Source organism: Kwoniella newhampshirensis, chromosome 2, assembly GCF_039105145.1.
Source record: "Kwoniella newhampshirensis strain CBS 13917 chromosome 2, whole genome shotgun sequence".
NCBI lineage: Eukaryota > Fungi > Basidiomycota > Tremellomycetes > Tremellales > Cryptococcaceae > Kwoniella > Kwoniella newhampshirensis.
In genome coordinates this window covers 181,723-203,687 of record NC_089956.1, presented here as the reverse complement: position 1 = coordinate 203,687, position 21,965 = coordinate 181,723, and the positions used below count along the sequence as shown (strand labels likewise).

The 21,965-nt window shown below is 51.1% G+C and overlaps 6 protein-coding genes across 6 annotated transcripts; 2 read left to right on the top strand and 4 right to left on the bottom strand.

The window, feature by feature from the left end:
* Positions 1-168: 168 nt before the first annotated feature.
* IAR55_000779 (uncharacterized protein) lies at positions 169-4,168 on the bottom strand (the record flags this gene model as incomplete). The annotated part of the gene is made up of 9 exons (XM_066943912.1): positions 169-249; positions 312-723; positions 795-1,525; positions 1,590-1,755; positions 1,814-1,978; positions 2,034-2,143; positions 2,200-2,252; positions 2,307-3,177; positions 3,242-4,168. The coding sequence occupies 9 exons, from the start codon at positions 4,166-4,168 to the stop codon at positions 169-171; spliced, it is 3,516 nt and encodes a 1,171-aa protein (XP_066805113.1).
* A 1,165-nt stretch (positions 4,169-5,333) lies between these two features.
* Positions 5,334-8,824, bottom strand: IAR55_000778 (uncharacterized protein; the record flags this gene model as incomplete). Its single annotated transcript, XM_066943911.1, has 3 exons — positions 5,334-8,093; positions 8,149-8,496; positions 8,591-8,824. The coding sequence occupies 3 exons, from the start codon at positions 8,822-8,824 to the stop codon at positions 5,334-5,336; spliced, it is 3,342 nt and encodes a 1,113-aa protein (XP_066805112.1).
* A 564-nt stretch (positions 8,825-9,388) lies between these two features.
* Positions 9,389-10,174, bottom strand: IAR55_000777 (uncharacterized protein; the record flags this gene model as incomplete). The annotated part of the gene is made up of 3 exons (XM_066943910.1): positions 9,389-9,524; positions 9,777-9,904; positions 9,971-10,174. 3 exons carry the CDS (start codon positions 10,172-10,174, stop codon positions 9,389-9,391), a joined length of 468 nt encoding a protein of 155 aa, XP_066805111.1.
* A 303-nt stretch (positions 10,175-10,477) lies between these two features.
* On the bottom strand, positions 10,478-12,097 carry IAR55_000776 (uncharacterized protein; the record flags this gene model as incomplete). The annotated part of the gene is made up of 7 exons (XM_066943909.1): positions 10,478-10,595; positions 10,663-10,863; positions 10,925-11,067; positions 11,138-11,530; positions 11,601-11,709; positions 11,812-11,913; positions 11,970-12,097. 7 exons carry the CDS (start codon positions 12,095-12,097, stop codon positions 10,478-10,480), a joined length of 1,194 nt encoding a protein of 397 aa, XP_066805110.1.
* A 523-nt stretch (positions 12,098-12,620) lies between these two features.
* Positions 12,621-17,380, top strand: IAR55_000775 (uncharacterized protein; the record flags this gene model as incomplete). Its single annotated transcript, XM_066943908.1, has 10 exons — positions 12,621-13,607; positions 13,662-13,719; positions 13,781-13,877; positions 13,933-15,292; positions 15,347-15,540; positions 15,605-16,204; positions 16,263-16,459; positions 16,519-16,712; positions 16,788-16,976; positions 17,093-17,380. 10 exons carry the CDS (start codon positions 12,621-12,623, stop codon positions 17,378-17,380), a joined length of 4,164 nt encoding a protein of 1,387 aa, XP_066805109.1.
* A 2,093-nt stretch (positions 17,381-19,473) lies between these two features.
* IAR55_000774 (uncharacterized protein) lies at positions 19,474-21,701 on the top strand (the record flags this gene model as incomplete). Its single annotated transcript, XM_066943907.1, has 5 exons — positions 19,474-19,551; positions 19,792-20,155; positions 20,208-20,736; positions 20,797-21,364; positions 21,576-21,701. 5 exons carry the CDS (start codon positions 19,474-19,476, stop codon positions 21,699-21,701), a joined length of 1,665 nt encoding a protein of 554 aa, XP_066805108.1.
* Between the last annotated feature and the right edge of the window lie 264 nt (positions 21,702-21,965).

The window sequence follows — 21,965 nt, the reverse complement described above, 5'->3', positions numbered from 1 at the left end:
CGATTCGTCTCTTCCTCATATCATGTCCATCCACCCGTTCCTCTTTTCCATCTCGGAGCTTTTCAGAACTTGCCAGCCGGATCGATTATCCGTTTTTCGCTCTTCCCGTTCTCAAGCTCAATCGCCCCTTCTCCATCTTGACATTCGAGTGAGAGATATCCAAGTCCCTCAGGTCACCCTACGAACAGCTGCCAACCACCGGTCTCTCATCTCTGTGTTTTCAGCAGTATACCAAAAGGTCGTACCGGCCTAGACGATTCCATCAATAACAATCAGCGTGCCACTTGTTTCAATGGAGACGATGAACTCACAGTCTGCACCACGAATCCCTTACCTCCTTTCTCTTGAACATCAATGACTCTATTCGTCACACCTCCGGCTCCAACTCCTGCTCCTGGTACACCACCTCCACTTCCCGTTGAAAGACCCGTCGCTCCAGAGGGTCGAACGACAAACACACATTCGCCTTTTACTCTCAATCCCCCAGAAACATCGTCTTCCCCTGCCGCTCCTCCTCCTTGAGTACCTGATGAATCACCGCGTGCATGTCCCGGGTTCGTCTCGTCTTTAACAGTGATAAGTCGCGGGAAGTCAGTGAGGATCAGTTGACGACGTTTAGGGGCGGGAAGCAAGAATGATGGGAGATGTAACGCAGGTGAGGAGGTCCTGGCAAGTATAGGAGATGTGAAGATGATTTGCTCATTGGCTAAGAGAAGTGACGACCTAAGACAATGAGGAGACATCAGCGAAGACTCTCGCCGAAGACAATCGCAGACGACGTTTTTCCCATTCACCACTTGTCATGGTAATCGATACCATTGCCGTTCGCTCCTCCGCCTCCATATCCATTCGCCCTTTGCTCCATACTGTTCCTTCCAAGACCTAAGCCGCTTTGGCTGCCCATCATGGTCCTGACTTCCTCACTCCTCACACTAGTCCGACTGGTCCGGTTCGACCTCACACCGTGTCCGATACCATTCAGGCTGTTACTTCCACTGCCTCCATTCCCTCCGATACGCATCGTCTCCAGCCAGCCAGTCAAGGCCGATCGGTTTCCTCCAGAGCTGGAACTACCGTGAGACCATCCTCTCGATTTTCTCCTGTCCTGCTCTTGTTGCGCTTCCTGCGCATAGGCAGGTCGAGGAGGATCAAGCGCTTCTGAAAGGTCGACGTGATTGCCGTCGTCTGGATTGTAAGTCAAGGATGATCCAGGATTATCGACTTGATGAACAGCGTGTTCAGCAGCATGTCGATCGAAGCGAGGTTCTTTCGCACGTTCTCGCTCTTCAACGGAATCAGGTTCTTCATCCTGGTCATACTCGAAACCGCCATCGGAAACCTCGTCATCAAAGACAGCCCACATATCAGAGGCGGGATCCAGAGATGCGAGTGTGGCGACAGGCGGCCTGAGACCGGTTGATATGGTCGGTGCAGCAACAGTCCAGATCGTCGAGAAGTCTGTGAGAGCAAAGAAAGGGTGTGATTTGATGTCGGAAGTTGACGGTCGAAGGTTGGGGTCAAGATTCTTGAAGGACAGAGAGATGTCAGCGTGCGTAGTGTGTATATGGAATGAAGGACTGCAGACTTACAAGGACAAGATCCACAAGAGCCTTTGCATCCTCGTCAAATCCCTCCGGAAACTCCATCTCTTTCTTCAAGATCTTCTGGAAGGTGAGGTAATCTGTCGCCCCTCGGAATGGAGGTTTTCCCACCAAAAATTGATAGATAATGCATCCAAACGCCCAGATGTCGGATCTGCGTCGGTTCGCTATATGAGCACCTGCTTCGTCGCGGTCAGTGAAGTCGCACTCACGCTGTCGAAGCAGGTTCATTCCTCAACACCTCTGGACTGACGAAGTCAGCCGAACCGACAAATGATCTCTTCCTTCCGTCTTCTTGGAGCTCTCCATCCTTGTTCATCAGCTTGGCACTGCCGAAGTCGGTGATTTTCATGCGCATTTCATCGTCCAGCAGCATGCTAGAGAACTGCGCATTAGTTGCTGAATCGAAGGGCGAGTCCGCAGGCAACTCACTTCTCGGGCTTCAAATCTCGATGGATCACACCTTTTTCGTGCATAAACTCAATGACATCGATCAATTGAGCTGCGTAATATCGTGCAGAATTGAGGTCGAAAGAGCCATACTGCAGATGGAGCACGATCAGCTGTGCTCGGTCTTTACAGGCAACTATCCACTTACTTTTCGGATGAGACTTGTCATTTCGCCGTTACTGGCAAGGTCAAGTACAAAATCTGCACGTACACCAATCAACACGATGACTCTTGACCAACGTTGATACCACTCACACAGCGAGGTGCTATCGTTGAAAGTTGAATGCAGCCTAATCACACCGGGATGAGCCTGTCCAGGCTTTCCAGAGCCAGACTTGACAGACCGCTCTGATGGGGCAAGCGACTGTCTCCTCCTCTTCGGAGTCTGAGCTCTCTCCCTCACCCCTTCTCTGTCTTTCGGAATTCTCGCATCGCCGCCCATCCTTGGACTGCCTTGAATATCAGGTGTTGAATAGCCAGGAGTAGGATAATCATCCATCCTGCTTGCGCGAGGTGGAGAAGGAGTGTTCGTGTCCATCTCCGTCTGAGGTGGTTCCTCCTTGACTGGAGAAGGGGGTTTGGATCTTACTCCTCTGCTTTCATCATCCGTGACGAGAGTTTCCGTTTGCTCCGGTACCATCTCTGGAGGTTCCGCAGATCGCGAAGGTCGTCTACCGGCCATGTTCTTCGCCACGGGCGACAAGGGAGCAGCGCTCAACAGTACAGGTGATGTGGAAGAACCAGTACTATCAGTCGTAACAATTGACAATCGATCTCTCCCGCCCGCCGCCGTGACCGTTGCTGCGCTATCCTTCCTGACAGTCGGTGGTCCAACAGGACTATTCAAGCTTGCAGTAGACTTTCGCTTGGAAGCTTGAGTGGGACCATAACCACCAGAAGAAGAGGAAGAGAGCCCACGTCGATGGCCTCGTGCAGCGGTGGGAGATGTAGATTGCCGAGGTGTGGAGAGACGAACGAGAGCATCACGTTCGATCATCGCGTATTTCACTTTCTTCTCTTGGACCAGATGATGCTGGTTGATGATCTTGATGGCGTACTTGCGAGGTGGACGAGGCGAAGTGGGAGAGTTCGTAGATGAAGTAGACGCGGCTGTTGCAGCAAAGACCTGATAGCGGGTGTCGTGTCATCAGCTGTCGTCTATCGAAACGGGTGATCCTCAAGCAGCTTACTGTACTGTAACTACCCTGTCCCAACTCTTCTCCAAGCACAAAATCCTTGATGCTCGGCTTCCTGTACTGTGATGAGCTGGTGTGAGAATGAGTCGACACTTGGCTCTGTCTCCGTTCTCTTTCCGCTGACATGCTTCTCCTATCGCTCCAGTGCGGTCCGGCATCCACGCTCAACGTTCTCGGCTTATTTTGCAGACCGGGCGCCATTGACATGGTGGGCGATGAAGGTGTGGTGAGCGTTCCTGGTCGACCTCGAACCGGAGAGCTCGGTCCAGCAGCAAGACTGAACGAAGCTCCATTTGGATGATGTTCGTGCGATAGGTTGTCCATGGGGTCCATGGAAATGGTCACTCGGAGAGGAGTAGAGACTGGCGAGGAGGAATCCTGTTGTGATCCAAATGATCGAGGAGCTCGAGGAGTCGTAGGGGAAGTTCCAGTCGTGATGGTGCCCGCTGTCGAAGGTCTAGCTCTATTCGAGGTGAACGAATGAATGATGGATGGAGGAGAGGCTGCTGGCGAAGTGATGATTGCTGGAGGAGACATCATCCTTCCGCTAGTACCTGCACGAGGTCCGTTCCGACCCCAACCACCTCTACCTCCGGATCCACTCAGAGTCGGTCCATCATACTTTGCTGTGGTTCTCGGAGGAGATTGAATGTCCGCTTCATTATCGCTCTGTGCTCGACTGGGTATTTGCGACTGACTGGTTGATGCTGTGCTGGTCTCGATAGGAGGAGGTCGCATAGGCGCTGCCTGGACAGATGATGTGGATGACACAGTCGTGGTCGAGCGGGAAGACGATGTTGAGGCATTTCGTTGGATGGACGGAGAGGAGAGTCTCGGGAAGGTGGGGTAGTTGTTTGGTGGAGTAGGTGGAGCTGATGTTGGCGGCGTCGGGACGGGTGAAGGTCTAATAGTAGCCGCCATCATTCACCGATACCGATACCGTTTCCCCCGGTTGGTGACGCGGTGGATGGGATGATCCGAAACGGATGATTGGGTCGTCCACCTCACTGAATGAGAAAGGAAGCGAGCAGATCGATTGATTATTGTGGGGAGAGGAGCGTCTTGTTTCTTTGTTATTGATTCCGGCTCGGCTCCCAGAAAAAGAAAGCGAAAACTGTGTTTTGAGTGATGTCTGGTTCCTTGTGCCCTACTAGGAGGAGTATTTACCGCTTCGAAGATGTACGTACGTCCGTGATGAACAGTCGAGAGAGAGAGGGGATGACGAGAAAAGGACACCGAAACCTGAGCTTGATGGTCTTGTTCGTGTCGTGTGCGAGGATCAAGTGTTATTGATCTCGTTGTTGCGATCGTTCTCGGTTTTGTCGCTTCATGTTGGATGGATTGTTCTTGGAAGGGATGCTATCCAGTGGCAAACGATGTGATGTTCCCGTGGTCACGGTCATGAAAGACACACAGACAAGCAGAAGGGATGTCCTGTTCCCACTGTGTGATGAAATATCAATTTTGTATACCCTTGTGTAATGGTGGTAGATGTCCATTCCTCCCCACGTGGATTTCCCTTTGTTGTCGACTCGGTCTGGGCCCAAACCATCCTCAGACACACACACTCAGAGAGAGACAACGACAACAACGACAACAACAACAACACAAAAGGACAAATGCACACGGCCTTTGTCCGTCCATCTGTCCACAAACCAACACAAAAGGACAAATGCACACGACCTTTGTCCGTCCATCTGTCCACAAACGAAGACATCGCTCGTCTGATGCTTCGTTCCCAGATATGCATCGAGACCAGAATGGCCACAGCAGGATTGCTATGCATGCTCGACTGGGACCACATGCGACGAGCTATATCTGAACAATACAATAGGTGAGGATATATACAGAGATCACATTACAAAATATTTGAACAATCTTGACAGAGACCAACTACGTATAGTCGGTTGTGTGATTGCTAATGATGTTTCCCTACGTTGATGCTATGCTGAGTCGCCTTACCTCGTCATGAGAGATAGGAATGAAGAGAAAAGGAGTCTCGTCACTCTTGGACCTCCTTTTCGTTACAAGTCCCGGTTGTTCCGTCCGCTTTGCCAATCTGCGACTTCCATTTCTTTTATCTCGACTATTCCTTCGAATCGACAGTCTTCCTCTTCCCAGCCCTTTTCGTGGCCGCGTCACTTGCCTTTTTGCTCTTCTTCACTGGTCTCTCTCCGACGCCGCCTTCGGATCCGATGCCCGTTTTTCTTTTTCTGCTTACCGTCTCTCCATCTGACACATTTCCTTCGCGTCCATCCTCCTCACCATCCATTTCCATCTCCATTCCAAAACCCATGTCTGACCAATTCAAACCCTCAAGCATGGCTTCCGCAATCCTCGGATCTTCGTTGTCATCTTCTCCATCGCCAATAGCCTTCACAAGCGCTTCCATCTGATCTCCGCTCTTCGTTCGGAGACCTGAATGTCGAATTGTCGACCGAAGTCGATGAATGTCATGTCGAGCCTCCCTTCTGTCGTCTCTGTCGTCGAGGTTGAGTGTCGAGGCGCGAGGCGTAGTGGCGGCACTTGTATATCCGGTCGATGCTACTGTGTCCGTTTCATCATCGTCCTCGTTCCAGTTATCCTCGCCCTCGTAATCGTATTCGACCAGCTCTTCGTCTTCCTTCTCGTCAGTGAATGACGTCGCAGGAGGTGGTGGCCGTTTCTTCCGCTGATATTGGCTCAGCACATCCATTTCGTCATCCCCGAGCCAGATCTTGGCACGGCGATAAGACTGTTCTCTAGCCTTGCTTTCTTTTTCGCTCAGTAACGCTGAGGCCAGATCTTCACCGCTTTCCGCAACGAAAAGCATACTCAGCTCCCTATCCAACTGCTTGTCATCGATAGTTTGACCGATGGGTGCGTATCCTCCACCGCCATTCGGTGACATTTTCCCGTAATTGTTTAATGTAAGACTGAGGCACAAAACAGAATGCGGGATATGTTGGAGTGGGAATTCTTTCGGCTTGATTCCGGCTCGTAAAAGAGATTCGACTGGTGACCACTTCGATTTGTTCGATTCAACCCATGGTCCAAGATCAATGCGCCTTGGATCTCCGCGTATGCCGATCGATTGCAAGTATTCCGCGGTGATTTTGGCCGGCATGGATCCATTCTGTATTTGCCGGCGCACCCACTTCCAGATATACTGCTCGCACTCTGTTCCGACAGTCTGACCGGAACCTACATACACACGAGGTCGAAACCTGACATACTCCTCTCGTTCTCGTACCAAAAGACCGACGTGTGCATCATCCTGTTCGTTAACGACGGTCGCCGTTATAATGGAGGTAGAGGCAGGCGAAAGTCCCCGCGAGGACGATCTGAAGGCGTGTAAGGGGCTTTGTGACCTCGAGACGGTCGCGCCAGACTGAGACGAAAGAGGGCTAGCAAGCCGCGCTTGCTGTGGCTGGATGGCTCTTTCTGCTTCGGAAGCGGAGCCAGCACCGGAATCCGATCCGATGGACGACGCACTTGAAACCAGGCTCGAAGTCGACGGCATACCGGTGATCGATCGGACGACTGGAGGTTTGAATGCTGCTTTGTTTCGCACAGTCGACTGATTGGCATGGTCTTGGGTTTCGATGCTGAATCCTTTAGGTCCTATAGTGAAAGCGAAGGGTGTCTGGGCTTTGGTGGCACCGGCGAGGCCTATCTGGAAGGCCGACAAGGCAACCCCGGATGGTCCTTCATCTTCAGAACTGCCATGCTCCGAGCCCTCATCCGAAGATGCGTCCCGCACAGCCAACAAGTCCTCCACAGTAGGTTCTTCCGGTGGCGGAACGAATTTGGTCCCTTGCGCATAGGCGCACGAAGGGTGAAGAATATCGACACCCATGGCTGAACTGGACCGGCTGGAAAACGAACGAGATAGACTGGTGGCGGTTCGAGGGATAGAGACCGCTTGAGCTTGAATTCGACGGAGTGGTTCGAAATCTGCAACCTCCAAACTGGCCTCATCCGCCTTCTTTTTGTATCTGGTCGATTGAACTCCGGAAGGTTTTTTCTTCGCCTTAGTACGTGTCTGCGAATCGCCTACTGCGGAAGCGACCGGGGAATCATGACAAGCAGCACTGATCACGAATAACTTTCTAGAGAGCCAAAGCTCATTGTCTATTGACATCGTATCTGTCCTGGTCCTGCATCTCGCGCGTAGGATCGTCCGCCAGTGTTGCGCAATGACAGGGGCGACTGTGGCGGCTATGTCATTGTCGGGTATAGGTCTTCGCTTGTCACCGTTGTAACCACTAAGACCGTCCCCTAGACCGCCCTTTGGGGGAAGTCTTATGACGGGAAATGGCAAACCCGCGTCAGGGATAGACGTCGACCAAGCTATCAGTAAGTTCTGCATCTCCCTAGTTCTCTCGCCTGCCGTCCAATATTTGTGACCGTATGGTGCTCCCAGCTCTTGCATTATGGAGTGACGCTGTGGCATGACACTTGCTTGAACTGCTTGCATCGCCCAGATAGTCAGGGCGATGGCCGCAGCGGGTGAAGTATGTGTTCCCCAGAGATACACGCTTCGCTGCATTTGATACAGTTGATAGGCGTAGCGAAGTGCCTTGTCCCAATCGAGGTGCGCGAAAAATTCAAAGTCGTGTTCGTTCCAGTCACGGTGACTGGTCAGCCATAATGGTCGAGTCAGGAGAAGTGACCCTCGTTGCTCATGAGGTGTTTCGACGATCTGACGAAGCCGCTGAGACATTTGCAGGACGTCGAAAAGTGTTGACTCCAGAGGATCGAAGGGATTGTGAAGAAGTTTGGTAAACCGGCGATGCAGCGCCGACAGCTTCTGGAAATCGCCAAGATGGGTGAAGCTACCTTCCACCGAACTGTTCGCGCGTGCCTTGACATCGAAGCATCAGCACTGGACACGCACCGGGAATAAACCAAGCACTCACAAACAATACTTCCAATCTCACGTTAGGCACATTGAAATCTCCTTTTGTGAAGCCGGGAGTCCAAGTACCCTTTCGTTTGATTCCAATGGATGTGAGACGATTGTTGATTACGATGGTCACACTCTCCTGGACAGACATCTTGATAGCGCTTGCGATCATGTATCTGAGCCTCTTCACGTTCGGATTCTGAAGTCGATTCTTCCGGCCATAGTACTCTCTCTCGACTTCACGCATCTTTTCGAACCACTTCTCAACACCGGACAAGAGGTCGTTACCGGGTATACCAATGATACTGGTCCTTGGATCCGGGATTCCAAGAAAGTGGTTCATGATGCTTTTAGCGTCTTGCTGCGAATGGCAAGGGACCGTGCGTACGTCAGCTTGATGCCTCAGATCGATAATTCTCTCTGTCGAGAAAACATCCAAAGATCAAGGGACTCACCTTGAATTTGTGTTCGAGGTACTCCCATTCAGTCTGTCGAGACGTCGAACTCCCACCCTCGTCCGCTATCATTCCTGCCGCTGTGACATGCACGTACGCTCGGGCACTCGTGACGGTGTAGTCCTCTCGTCCACATGACGGGCAAGCATAGCATCCTCCGGGATCCCGCTCAAGAGTGAAGCTGATACCAGTAGTATCGTTGCATGGCTTGCAGCACGGCTCGTAATGTGACATTTGCAATATCACAAGAGCTGACGAAGGAGGAAAGAGAGATGGTCGGAGAAGCGTGAGTCGGATCGATTTCGATTCTGCCGACGATTGGGACGTGGGACACAACGAGCTACGGCATCAGGACGAGTTATTTTCGTGCTGAGCTACTGAGATTGATGTGATGTTTATGTCGATATTGGGATTGACGGATGATGAAAGGACAGAAGAAAGAAGGATCAGTTTGAAAGTCGAGGTATAATACTTGTTGTTGGTGGCAAAGGAGTGAAATATTTGATCCCGCTCCTGTCGGGCTGTCCGGCAGGTATCAAGTGGAGATGAACACTACGTCCACGATCGCTAGGATGGTGACATCAATGCGGCAATGCAGCAATGCAGACAGGGAAAGAGATGGGCAAGCGAGGTGCCAGGGGATGAGATACAGTGACGCGGTGGCAATCACCGTTGACCATGATAAGTAATGCAAGGGGTATCTATGTGCTGGGTATAACTTGCTCCGAATGTGTGGCCGACCGACAGAGGGTTTCCTGGCCACCACCCTCCGGCGCTGTCTCTGCCGTTACAATCCTTTCACTGCAGTCCGGAAGTCGGAGTCGGTTGTGAATCTGTCCCATCCACATCGCCATCCACGCCCACTGTCGTACTCCGCTGGCCTAATTCTTCCAATACTGGCATATCCATCTCTTCAAACGCGCGTAGTGTCCGGCTGATCTCATGAACAGATGGCGATTGGCCGGCCGAAGAAGCGAAGAAGGAGGACGGTAGCAAACAATGAGGATGATGGGAGATGGCGATTGGCCGGCCGAAGAAGCGAAGAAGGAGGACGGTAGCAAACAATGAGGATGATGGGAGATGGCGAAATATTCACGCATGGGAGGTGGAGAAGCGAAGATCGTCCGAATCAGCCCTTCTTTCGCAACTAGAACTCGTTTGATAACACGTAGGTTGATTCACTCACCGTCTCTTCTCCCCTTCTTCTTCCAGGATACCTTTCAGCCTCCTCACTTCTTCAGTAGACAGATGTCCTCCCGGTATCCCCATCGCAGCAGACTTCATCTCCTCGATCGCTTTCGTCAACTCTCGAGCCTACACAGAAACCAATTGAATCAGCACCTTAGACGCTACGAGGAAGGAGACTACGATGGTACCCACCTTGGGTGCTACTTGTTCAGAAGCTTGAGCAGGTAAGATCTTCTCGGCTGAGTCACCCTGGTCGTTCAGTATCGCCAAGATGTCATTCAGTGTAGGTAGGAGGGACCGGAATGAGCCTGGTTGGAGAGGGTTGGTATTCGTTTGGTGGGCGGTAAGGGCGGTACTGCTGCTGGCCGTCACGGTGAGAGGCGGTTGTTGGGCCATATTGAGCAACTCCTTCGGCTGGATTACCTCTTGATTCTGTCTGTTAAGAGGAGAGTGTACACCTGGACTATGTGATGATTGACCAAATGGACACATGGCGGAGGAGGATCGTTTACACCGCGGTATGTTGGCGGCTGTCACCGCTATCTGTTGACCTGATTTCGCGGTACCAAACAAATTAACGATGTTAACACCCCTTCATACTGTATATATACAATTCAATGCTGGGTATTCACGCAAGTCTACAAACAGATGCTTCCCCTACGAACATTTGAGCAAAGCTGCGATTTGGACAAGACTATTCTACATCACCTGTAAGATCTCTCGCACACCCTGCCGCAGGAACGTGAGGTTGTACTCTATGGTGCCACGTCTTGCTTGCCATGTCTCTGTTCGCAGCAGAACCACCAAAGCCAGATACCTGAATACTCGAAAAACGCTGTGAGCTTCGAGGTTCAGTCCCATGGGATACCCGAGATGAAGCTCACGGTGTGAATTGCCATAGAGATAGCGTGGTGTTTGGCAACAAACGTGTCGATTGTGTCATCCATGGCTCGTCGGGATCTTCCTCGTCCCACCATCCTCTTGGCCCGTCTTCCTCTTCCCCCTCCCCGTCTTCTTGTGCATTAGTCTCAGCTTGCTTGTCGCCCCGGCCATTGACGCCGTTCGCTTTTTGCAGAGTAAGAGGTCTACGAGCATATGTGAGCCGTAGTTGTGCGGTACGCCAATGATCAGAAGATTCGGACTCACTTGTAAAGCTCTCTGAACTGGAGGAAACTGGACAGATATTCCGTCACCTGTTCGGAAAGATCGTCTGTCCTATGTCTGTTATCTGTAGCCAGGATAACCCCACTCCTGATGTCAAACAAAAACGAGTTGTCTGCGCTTGAGTGCTAAGAGACCATCAATACGCTGCGAGCTTCCCTTCCGCTAGTCTTGTGCACTTGCGCTTGACCCACTCACCGAAGTGAAGTCCAGTAACAGAGACTCTACAGCAGCCAGCATCTCCATACTTCCTTGAATGACCTTACTCCAAGCATCTCTCAGGCTGACATCATGTACGCTTGTCATACTAAACTTGACATCCGAAATCAATTGGTTGATGATCATTGATATAGTTGATGGGTCATCGAAGTCGAGGTTCGGAGCAAACGTTTGAAGCGTTTTGTAAGGGAAATCCTCGATCTCCTCACTTGTAGCTCGTTGAATTTCCGCATAGTTCTCCCCTCTGTAATCTTCGGAAAGCACTTCCGCCTTGTGGATGAACATCGAGAATCGGAGATTAGGGTTGACAAGGTAAGCTCGGACCATCAGATGGACAAATTTTAGGATGGATTCGTGGTATGAGTCGTCTTGCTATGAATGGCATTGAGACATGAAATCAGCTCACTGGCAGTGCTCAATCATTCTCTGCTGAAAGACTTGCCTGCATGTCAAGGACGTAAACGATAGTGGAGAAGGTGCTGAGCGGGACGTCGAGCTGGTCCAGCTCGAAATTAGAAGGGGTGTCCCAGATCTGTAAAGGTACAATAGAGCTGTAATATGAGGTACAGCCTGTCAGAGTCGTTCCTCCTTTGACAGCGATTCCTATGAAGAGAGCTGCGTCGCTATTCTTGCAAAGCGAATTCCACACTCACTCATAGTTGACCCTCTCAATCTTCTGCGTCACTCCAAAGTACGGGACCTCTCTTGCAGGCACCTGCTGAAACACTGTCTTGATGCATGATGTCTTGCCGGCCCTGCAGCTCTCTTGTCAGCTGGAACAACCCCCTAATCCAGACCACAATCAGCTCACTTTCTCCACCCTACGACCAAGATCTTCTGTCGGTGTGCGTCGTCGCTGCCTTTCCCAGAGGCCACTGTCCGGGGTTTCGATGATTCCCCGGAGGCAGTAGCAGTCGGTGTCGTACCGTTGGGTGCCATCTTAGAAGTCGGTCAATCCGGCTGTGTGGTATAGGTTTCAGAGAGCAGAGACAATCAACATGACTTTGTTAAATCAGTGCCCAAGTCGATGAGAAGCGTCATATCTGCACGTGTTGTCAGAGAGATAGGTGAAGAGCCTGATAACAGCGATCTGGGTGACATTATTGAGGTATCTGCCTATCAGGCACAATCCCTGAACGTTGACTTTTCCCCCACCTTTGCTGTGACTTTTGCACGACGCGTCTCAACAAATCTCATGTTCCAATCGCACCACTCATCTTGATTCGCGATCGACTTTCTATTCCTCACGGTCTGTAGAGTCCCACCTCATTGTTCTCTTTGCTCTTCCGACAACGAAATCCGTCTGCTTGAGCCTTGGTCTATCTCCCTTACACTCATCTAGCATCTTGACGCCCCGACCGCCAGTGATCATAGTAGCAACGCGTGCTTCTTGCCAAGCGTGGGTCGAAGACTTGCAAATACCGAAGTACATCAATACTGTCTTCAGACCAGCTTGGCCATCATGTCCAGCTCCTCACTCTCCCTCCCACCCCACTCTTCCGATCCACTCGACACCCTTCGCCTTGCCTCGGAAACATCGAATCCCGTGCCGGCACCCAAACCAGCCATACGACGTACATACGGTCGAGCACGACCCGCTTCGCCGCCACCCGTTCCTACTTCCGACGATGCGCCCACATCGTCATCATCAGTGTACCGCCCGAGAGCGTCCCCATCCAAAGCTCTCTTAGATCGCTTTTCTGGAGCTAATTCAGCATGGCGTGATTCCCTTGCTTTGCTTGATACGACTAAACAGTCTGAAAACGAGGACGAAAATGAAGACGATCTGGAAGAAGCAAAGAGAGCCATGGAAAGAATGCGAAGGGAAGCAAGAGGAGAGACCGTAACAGGTGCTTCCGTGCCCCGCATGCTAACACAGCTGAAATCGAGGCCCGCTTCCGACAGTCTGGCGGTACCTAAGGCACCCTTAGGGGTCAGTTTCAGCTCTTCCTCTCTCACAACTCTTCCTACCTCTCCCCCACCTTCGTCACCGCCAATCACAAGCACTCTTACCTCATCGCCTGTCCCAGCCGTCCGTCCATCCAATGTTCTCCACGCAGAGTCGTCCGAGACATTGGAGGAAACCCTTTTCCCAGTCAGAAGATCCGGAATCAGCGGGAAGCCAAGAAGAATCGTTATTACGTCGGATGATGACGACGAAGCCGTCGAACAGCGGCAACGCGCAGTCGCAAATCTGACACCGACACCTGATTCAAGGACAGAGAGAGGTTCCATTCCCCGAAACAGTAGAAGTGGCACCCCCGACACGATTCCTAGTGATTCCGAGGAGGATTTAGGTGTATACCTAGACAAGAAAGCGGCTGAGGATGACCAGGCGGAGAAGGAAGCGCCAATGTCTTCTGCTCTGGAGAAGTTGCAAGACTTGTTCGAAGACGATGAGTCGAACGATACAGCTCATAAGACAGAGAAGAAGGGCAGATTGAGCAAGGTATGTGTTATTGAGCCAGCACGGCGCGAAAGGTGCTAATATCCCCATCTTCAGGGTCTGAACAAGAAGGAATTGGCTGAAATGCAGAAAGATATAGCTCGAGCTCAACGAGGTATGTTACCAAGGAGCAACAGCATGGACAGCTTGGATGAGGTACTGAAGAGACCTTTTAGAACGTCCGATTGCCATTGCTAAGGCAGAGCCCGAAAGACTTCCGATCAGTTCCTGGTTACAAATGGCTGGCAGAGCGTTGAAGGAGAAGCCTGTTACGTGAGTTGACAGTGGCTGCGTTGGCGAACTCGCAAGCTAATCGCAGTTCGTGAAGCCACACCCCCGGTCTCACGTTCGGACATGATTCTCCGACCACAAGCCCGGCACGGGAGACGCCGCCCGACGATATCATCAGTTTCACACCTAGTTCTGTCCTTCGATTGGCGGCTGCTACCTCAAAAACGTCGGTCGGCGACGGCATCACCAGTTCTTCATCCCCTACACCGGGTGCCAGACTATCGAACACACGAGTTCAGCGACCTGCAGTCGTTCTTGGGACGTCAGATGGTGTGGACGAGGAGGAAAATGGGGATGACGAGCAGGATTTGGCCGCCTTCTTCGAAAACGAGAAAGCCAAAGATCTTGCGGAGGATGCTCGTCGAGAAAAACAGAAAAGACTGGCTGAGTACAAAATGCTCATGATGATCAAGCAAAAACAGGTCGCTCAGCTCAACATCAAACCACTTCGAGCTGACTCAGATGATGACGATTTTGATATCGTCCAGGATATACCTGTCAAAGCCAAGGTCGGCATCCTTGCTCCTCCATCCGTGCTTAACGGTCGCCGCTTGCCAGATGCTAAAGCTGTTCTTTCGACGAATACGCACAAACCTGCGATTTCAAAGAATCGACAACAATTCCTTCAACGCGCTGGAAAGCCGTCTCGCCCTAGATCCGAAGATGTCAGCGAAACTTACATTGATTTTGCTGCGAAAGCGTTCAGTCACTCAGAGTTGAAACAGGCAAACGGAGGGTCGAAACCTGCAGGGCAAAAGAAAGGTCGCGACGTCCCCCTCAGACCTGATGAGATGGAGAAAGCAATCAGACTGAAACATCAGCAACAGGTGGCAGCAATACAGAAGAAGAAGGAGGAAGACTGGGGGAGAGTGAGAAGCTTGCCCAGTAAAGTTGAACAGGATGTTGAAGCTTTGGTGGAAGCGACTAAGAGGACGCCTCCTGAGAGTGAGGCGGACGAAGACGAAGATGACGAAGAGTTTGTGCCGGACGATGAGGAAGAGGAGCCCTTACGGTGGAGTGGGGACGAAAGCGAGGCCGAAGCAGCAGATGATGCGGCTTCGACTGACTGGCAAGAGGAGCAGGAGAATCAAAACGTGCAACCTGCAACCAATCCGGATGCCGATGACGACGAGGAAGAGGTCGTGCCTGTCTTCAAGAGGAAACCCCGAGGTTTGCGTAGAGTGGCCTTCGATTCTGATGACGAAGGATCCCCTGTCAAGGCCACAATTGGCCGTACACCGCTGAACGAGATGACCGCTCCGCCTCAAGTGACAAGGGAGACTGCAACATCAGAAGACGGCTTTGGTAACAACGATTTGACTGGATTCGGGGGTCATGGTGCCAGTCCGGGCTTTTCTCAACTGTTCGATCCAACTCAGATTGAAAGCTCTGGCGAGGTGAGCATATCAACTCACAGCTCGAGTTGCGACATAGCTGATCCGTTACTGCAGGATGCGTTTGCTCAGCTCCGTGCACAGGATCAGGTTAGCCTTCTACCGGTGCATGCTATGCTGCCACAGGTCAACATCTCGGAGACTCAAGCGGAAAGAGACAATCTGCTCATTGCTGCAGAATTGGAGAACGCTGCTATGGAGAGGGCGCAAACCGTTGAGGAGCCCAAAAGGCAGTATCTCAATGAGCAAGGGTGAGTAATCGTCGCGGTCGGGTCATATGGCCGACATGTGCCGCATACTGATTTGACTGCGTAGCCTTTTCACCCAAACCCGACCGGCTGCTTTTCCAAGCACCCAAGTCACGAACACTCAGAAAAGCCCCCACGTTAACCCACGTAGGCAGCTCGGCGGACGGTCTACGTTCTCCTTACCAGATGGACTCGACTCTACGCCTTACGGGAAAACCCAGACTCAAAGCCAAAGTCAAAGCCAAGCGGAATCACAAGCACAAACGCCACTAACAGCTCGTCGTGAGAGCAGAGCTGGTGGTCTTCCTAGTCCCACACAGCAAGATGAAGAGTCATTCACCCGTCTTCGCAGGCGGATGTCTGATCCTGATATCTCTGAGCCCTCCCCTTTGTCTCCAACTCAGCCGCCTCGTAACCCCACCGCTTTCGACAAGATGATGGTAGCCGCTTCTCGTCCTGCTCAACCGAAACAGAAGACAAAATCAAAACTCGTCGAGGAGCAAGCCGAAGAGAGCGACGAAGACAACGGCTGGGCGCCGATCGGTGGACTTGAAGACGAAGAAGAAGATGGAGAAGACGATGGTTACGTTGAGGGCTTGGTCGATGACGAAGCGATTGATGCAGATGAGAAGAGAAGACAGGATGAGCTAGCTGCAGCCAAAGCAAGGTCAGTGGACCTCGTCAGGGTCATCTTTGGACAGCCGAAAATTGACTTCTTATTCCAGGGAAATCGAGGCAGCAGATGATGCTCGACGGGAAGCGGAGGCGAGGAAGATTACAGAGGGTCAACACAGAATGAAAAGAAAGGGAATGGACTTTGTTGGCTCGGATGAGGATGAGGACGACACGAAAACTAGACGCTGGACCAAGAAAATGAGAAAAAAGAGAAAGCTGGACAGGGAAGATGGGCTGGACAAGTTGGGTGAGTACAAAATCATCTTACAATCATTGAACCGACGGCTCATCCTGGTGCCCGAGCAGATGGCGAGTTGAATGTTTTCCGACAGGCGTATGATGAAGATCTGGAATCTGACGAAGAGGATGACATCGACGAAACTCCTCTTTCTCCGATGTTCGCGGGGAAAACTCTTTCGCTATCTCCAGAACGTGCTCCAAAGCGAAGTCTCCGCGAAACGCATGAGATGTTGAGAAAGAGGGCGGAGATGAATCGAGGAGTGAGTAGTACCTCTTGCTTTCGATCGCGCAGCGAAGGAGATCAAGCTGACGTTTTGACACGTGTGTGTGAGCAGCAAGATCTCGATGAGATGGAGAACGCACTGGATGCTGAATTCGATGTCCCAGTCATTGGCCGAAGTAGGGGTATGCGAGCTGGGACTGAGGTCAACGAGGATGATGAGGCAACCGATATGGAAGAATCTCAGTTCTCCATATCCAGGACCTCGATCAGAATGTCGACAAGCGGGATTGTCGAGGAGAACGTGAGTTGACCTTTGGCTCTGGTGCCGCGGCTTCAGTGAAGTCCGCTTCTTTTGCTCTCAAGCTCATCCTGTCTATCGTTCCCTTCGAATCGGTACTGATACTCTCCCTGCCATAGATGCAGCTCCAGCTGCGCACAGTCCGTTCTGAACGATCGCTCGCGTCGTATGCTCAGTACGTACAGGATGAATCCCAAGTGAACCGACGTGTGGGAGGAGGTGCTAGCGGAGTCTCGGTTGTTTATCCAAAAGCGGGGACATCGTCTTCGTCTTTAGGATCGGGAGGCAAGAGTATGTCAGGAGGAGGTAGACCGGCGCCGATTCCACATCCTCATCGACAGAGTACGGGGGCTTCGAGTAGTTCGAGTGGGAGTATCTTGCTGTCTAAGGGGCATAAGTTTGCTTAGTGCCTTTCAGCTTCGAGGGGTATGCTGTCTTATAATGGTGCAAAGAGTTCTATTTGCTCGTCGTCTCGGTATTGCGCGAAGTCATATACCTGTAGTCACTCGGTTAGGTGTATTACAAGTGATGTACTATATGCTCCAATCTCAACTGCTCAAGATACCACATGTCGTTTTCGGCGCCAAGGTGCCACATTTGCCAAAAGAAAAGCAAACTAGACCGTACCTCCACGCCACGAAGACTGGGATCGTACTCTTCATGCAATATGCAAAGAAAGCACTTGATCGGGCATTGATAGACCCGGGGAATGTCTGGCATCCGGAACGGAGTTGCTCTGCTCGATTGCGAGCTTGTGTACGACATCTCGCTTGAATGATTGGTGAGACGGATGTTTACACCGTCATCAAAGATGCTATGAGGTATGATCGACCGGAGGGAATACATTTGAGTAAGGTGAATGCTATAAGGGCAGCGTTCCTGAGGAAAAGGGGGGGAAGGGGTATCAACCATTGGGACAATGGTTCAACGTGGCATGGACGAGATATGGCGAGGATGAAAAAGTCCAGAATTGATCCGTCGTCACAGAGGGACTGGAGAGGCGTACTGTGCTACTGCTGTGTTGATTGTTCTTTGAATGGAAATGGATACATAACAGCACTCATCAAACGGGTACGATTTGAAGCCGAAATAGCAACAATAACGAGTCAAAATTCATCGATGGCAGCTGTGTTACTGTACAACCGACATCAAGCCGGATGCACAACAATAGTAGCCAGCAATGTTGCCTTTCACTGATCATTGTTGCTATAATTCACGTTGCTGCCTGCAGTACCCTTCGTTCAACGAAAATCGTGACAGTGGTAGTCGGGAAACTCACAATCGGTACAAAATCGTCCCCCGGTACGACTTCCAGCCTCTTTATTACACACAGGGCAATATTTCCTGAGTTCGTTCTGTTCAACATCATCCTGGTCAAAATAAGTGTCGCCTGAGAGTTTTTCCTTAGCAATCGTCGTCTAGTGGCTTGGTGTCGATAAACATACAATCTGAACAATAAAACTGAGTGTCATTTTCATCGACTTTTTCGGCTTCTTCGCCACATTGAGGGCAATCGGGAATCTCAAAGGACCTAAATCCGCACAATTTGAACGTATTCTAGTCATGCACGTTCTCAAAGCAGCTCAAAGTCCACTCACATGTTGGACAAGTTCCTTGAAGTGTTGGGAGGCGATCAAGATCTGTGAATGTTAGGATGCTCTGAGTTGTGAGCAAGTCGAATTGAGTATTGGATCCAAGTGGCAAATGTATGATCATCAAACAATGTTGCACTGCACATATATATAAGCTCCCATGGTCACAAGCATACGGACATTCCCTGCTTCTCACCGAGGCCCAGTGGAGTGATGATTCAGCCCGAGGTGACTGTGTGCTGCTGCCTCACTTGGAACAAAGACAAAGTTGCCGTGAACCGAGGCGCGAGAAGCAAAGTCACAGCTCTTCGACAGCGTATACATTGGCGCAGTACCTGCAGATACACACACTGCGCACCAAGCAGCCTTGTCATTCAATCTCTGTCATGTCGACGGTGATCTACACATCAAGAAACAATCCGAAAGCGATCGATTTTTTCGGGATAAAAGAAAATGCCACACTGAGAAGGAATGATCGCGAGACTGTTCTGAGGCACTTGACATGTGCTGCAGAATCGGTCGCCTTTGATTTGAGTCGCTTGCCCGAGTTGCGATGAGTTATTGGGGTAGGATCTCCCCTCCTCGTGTGCTTGTACTTTCTCCTGTGTGACATGCACCTTTCCCCAATCTGAATAGATCCTCGACGCGTTCCACAGCATTTCCCGAAGACTACTGTGTGCCGCGGCTTTTTTTCCCGCCTACAACGTGTAGCTTTGCTTTGTGATCGGATCGGAGTGGGGAGCACGGACAAGCTTCCTTTTGCGCTATGGCCAACCAGAGACTAACGATGGAGGTGGATAGAGAACATTCAGTTGAGCTGTCCTTCAATCCCTCCTCCTTTCTTCATATATCAATCTATAAATTCTTGTTTCTGTCGGTCGTTGTAGCAGAATACAACCTTCTTCGCCATGCGCTACATGCTTCGCTCCACATGCGGGTTTGAAGGTTGTTCGGAAACGGTGCTCGGTCCCCTTGCTTCATGCGAGGTGTGCCGCGCCTACCGATGTCCGACACATGCAGAATACCCTTTTCATATGTGCCCTTGGCTCATCGTGAGTCCATGGCAATTTCCCATTGACTGCAACTGATCGAAGCCATATGCCAGCACCGTGAGGAGGGACTAAGGCAATGCAACCGGGCTTACATAGTTGCTGAGAATGAAATGGTAAATAAGAATTTCCTCCTGCAAAACGCGTCTCATGCTAAGACTTGGGCGTGAACTTCAGCTGGACCGAACAATCCGCGGACTCGATCAAAAGACATTGGCACAACAAGCCCAAGCTCTCCGTCCCGGTCATTCCTGCCACATCGTTCTACCTCCCAACTACGTGGCTATCAAAAGTGTCAAAGGTCGAAAGATGTACTCTGGCACAAACATCCATTTTCCCATCGAATTCGACGACGGCATCAAATGGGTGGCTCGAGCACGGCTGGCCAATGCCTATCGTCCACCCCCCGACATGCGAAGGATGATAACTGAGAGTGAGGTCGCCACGATGGAAGTCCTCAAACAAGGAGATGTCCTTGTGCCTAAGGCATGGATGCCGCCCCTCCTTGATAACGAATTGTTGTTCCAGAGGAACCCAGGTAGTGAGCTGACAATTTCATTTTTTTGACCTATGTACTGATTCTCTCCTCACAGGTGATGTCACCGACTACTTCTTCGTGGAATTCATCCAAGGAAGCCCATTGATCAAAGGTCACGCGACTTTGACAGGCGGCAAGATCGCCACAGATGTAGTCCGAACCTTCATCACCGACTTGGCTCAACATCACCAGGCTTTGTCTCGCATCAGACTCAACGTCAAAGGCATCGGCTCTCTCATGCCTGGTCAAGACCCAAATGGTACTCCCGTGCTAGGGCCTCTCGTGCAAGGGAGTTTGATGATGACTCCCGAACCGCCCTACTTTTGCGGACCTTTCATGACCAACAAGGAACGCTACCTCGTCCATGTCGACCTAGCGCTCAAATACATTCACCAGCAATGTATTCTCCTGAGGTATCCAGTCGCCACTTTCCTCGCCTATCTGGAAATGAGAGAGTTGATCGAAGAGAATGAAGAGATGGGAAGAGAGGAAACGGAATTCTTCATCAAGCATGCGGATGACAAGAATGATCAGTATATGCTACGAGATGACGGGCATTTGGTCGGGGTCCTAGATTGGGAGTGGTGAGTGCGAAGAACACAAGCGTATTGAGTTCGTAGCTGACGCTCGAAACCATTCTCGAGGGCGTACACTACAACCAAGACCGAGGCATTCTGCGCCCCCATGGGTCTGTTCTGGTCTTCTGAGTGGGCTGCAGGAGACAACGCTTTGACACCAGAAGAGCAACTCCTTATCGACATTCACGAGGCTAAGGGCAGACCTGACCTGGCAGATTGTGTTAGGAATGGGAGAGTTTACCAACGTTTGCTGGATAACATGCGAGACGACGACCTTTTCGGACCTGATTTACACCGTATCAACGCTCTTCGGGATGCCTTTCTTGGCGACAAAGCCGGAAAGCCGTTTGGAACGATCGAAGAATGGAAAGAATACAATATGAGCAAGTACGGCGATGACCCAAGGATTGCAGATATCGAATTGTGGGTCAAAAAAAGAAGCGAACGACGGGGAGCGGAAATGGAGAGAATCAGGGTCGGAGAAGGTCCTCCAATGACAAAGGCGAGCTATACAAATTCAGAAGCACCTCCCAAAGGGCCTCCCAGAGATAAGGATGGCAAAGTTTTGCCGAGGCCAAAGGAGCCGTCCAACTATACAGCTTCCGTACCCGAGCCTCAAGCAAAGATGGAAGATGTCAGTATCATTGGGAGTTGTCAGGGAGACAAGGAAAAGGAAGGCAGTGGCGAATAAAAAAGAGAGATATGGCATGAATGTGAAGATGTTCCGATGATGGGCATACATCTGGTGAGTGAAGCTTACGTACCGGACATCCCGAAAACCCTTCGCTGACAAGGTTATCAAACCACTCGTGGTCGATCATTCATCTCTGTTTGGGCTTTGCCAGGCAGATATACGAGCGCCTGAATCGCATCCGATTGATACAGCTAAGGGCAAGGGGATGTGTCATATCATTGGACATATTGCGAGACTCGAAGTCATGCGGAGCTGCAGGAAGGAGGCAGGGGAATAGGACGATTTATGCGTTTATGCACTTCTTTCACTCATCGAGATATCTCTCACATGACTGGTGTTGTACAAAAGGTGAAGTAGTCGGTGCCATCGGGGCCGAAAGAGTCAAGAGGGAGATATTACATAATACCTCTCAGAATCCCTGAGTGGCGGAGACAACGGAGTGCGATAAGTTCACCAAAGAGGTGACGGGCGATGAGGGACAAAGGGGAGAAGTGAGTGAGAGGTGATAACCACCTACTAGTAACCTTTTCCAACATCTCAG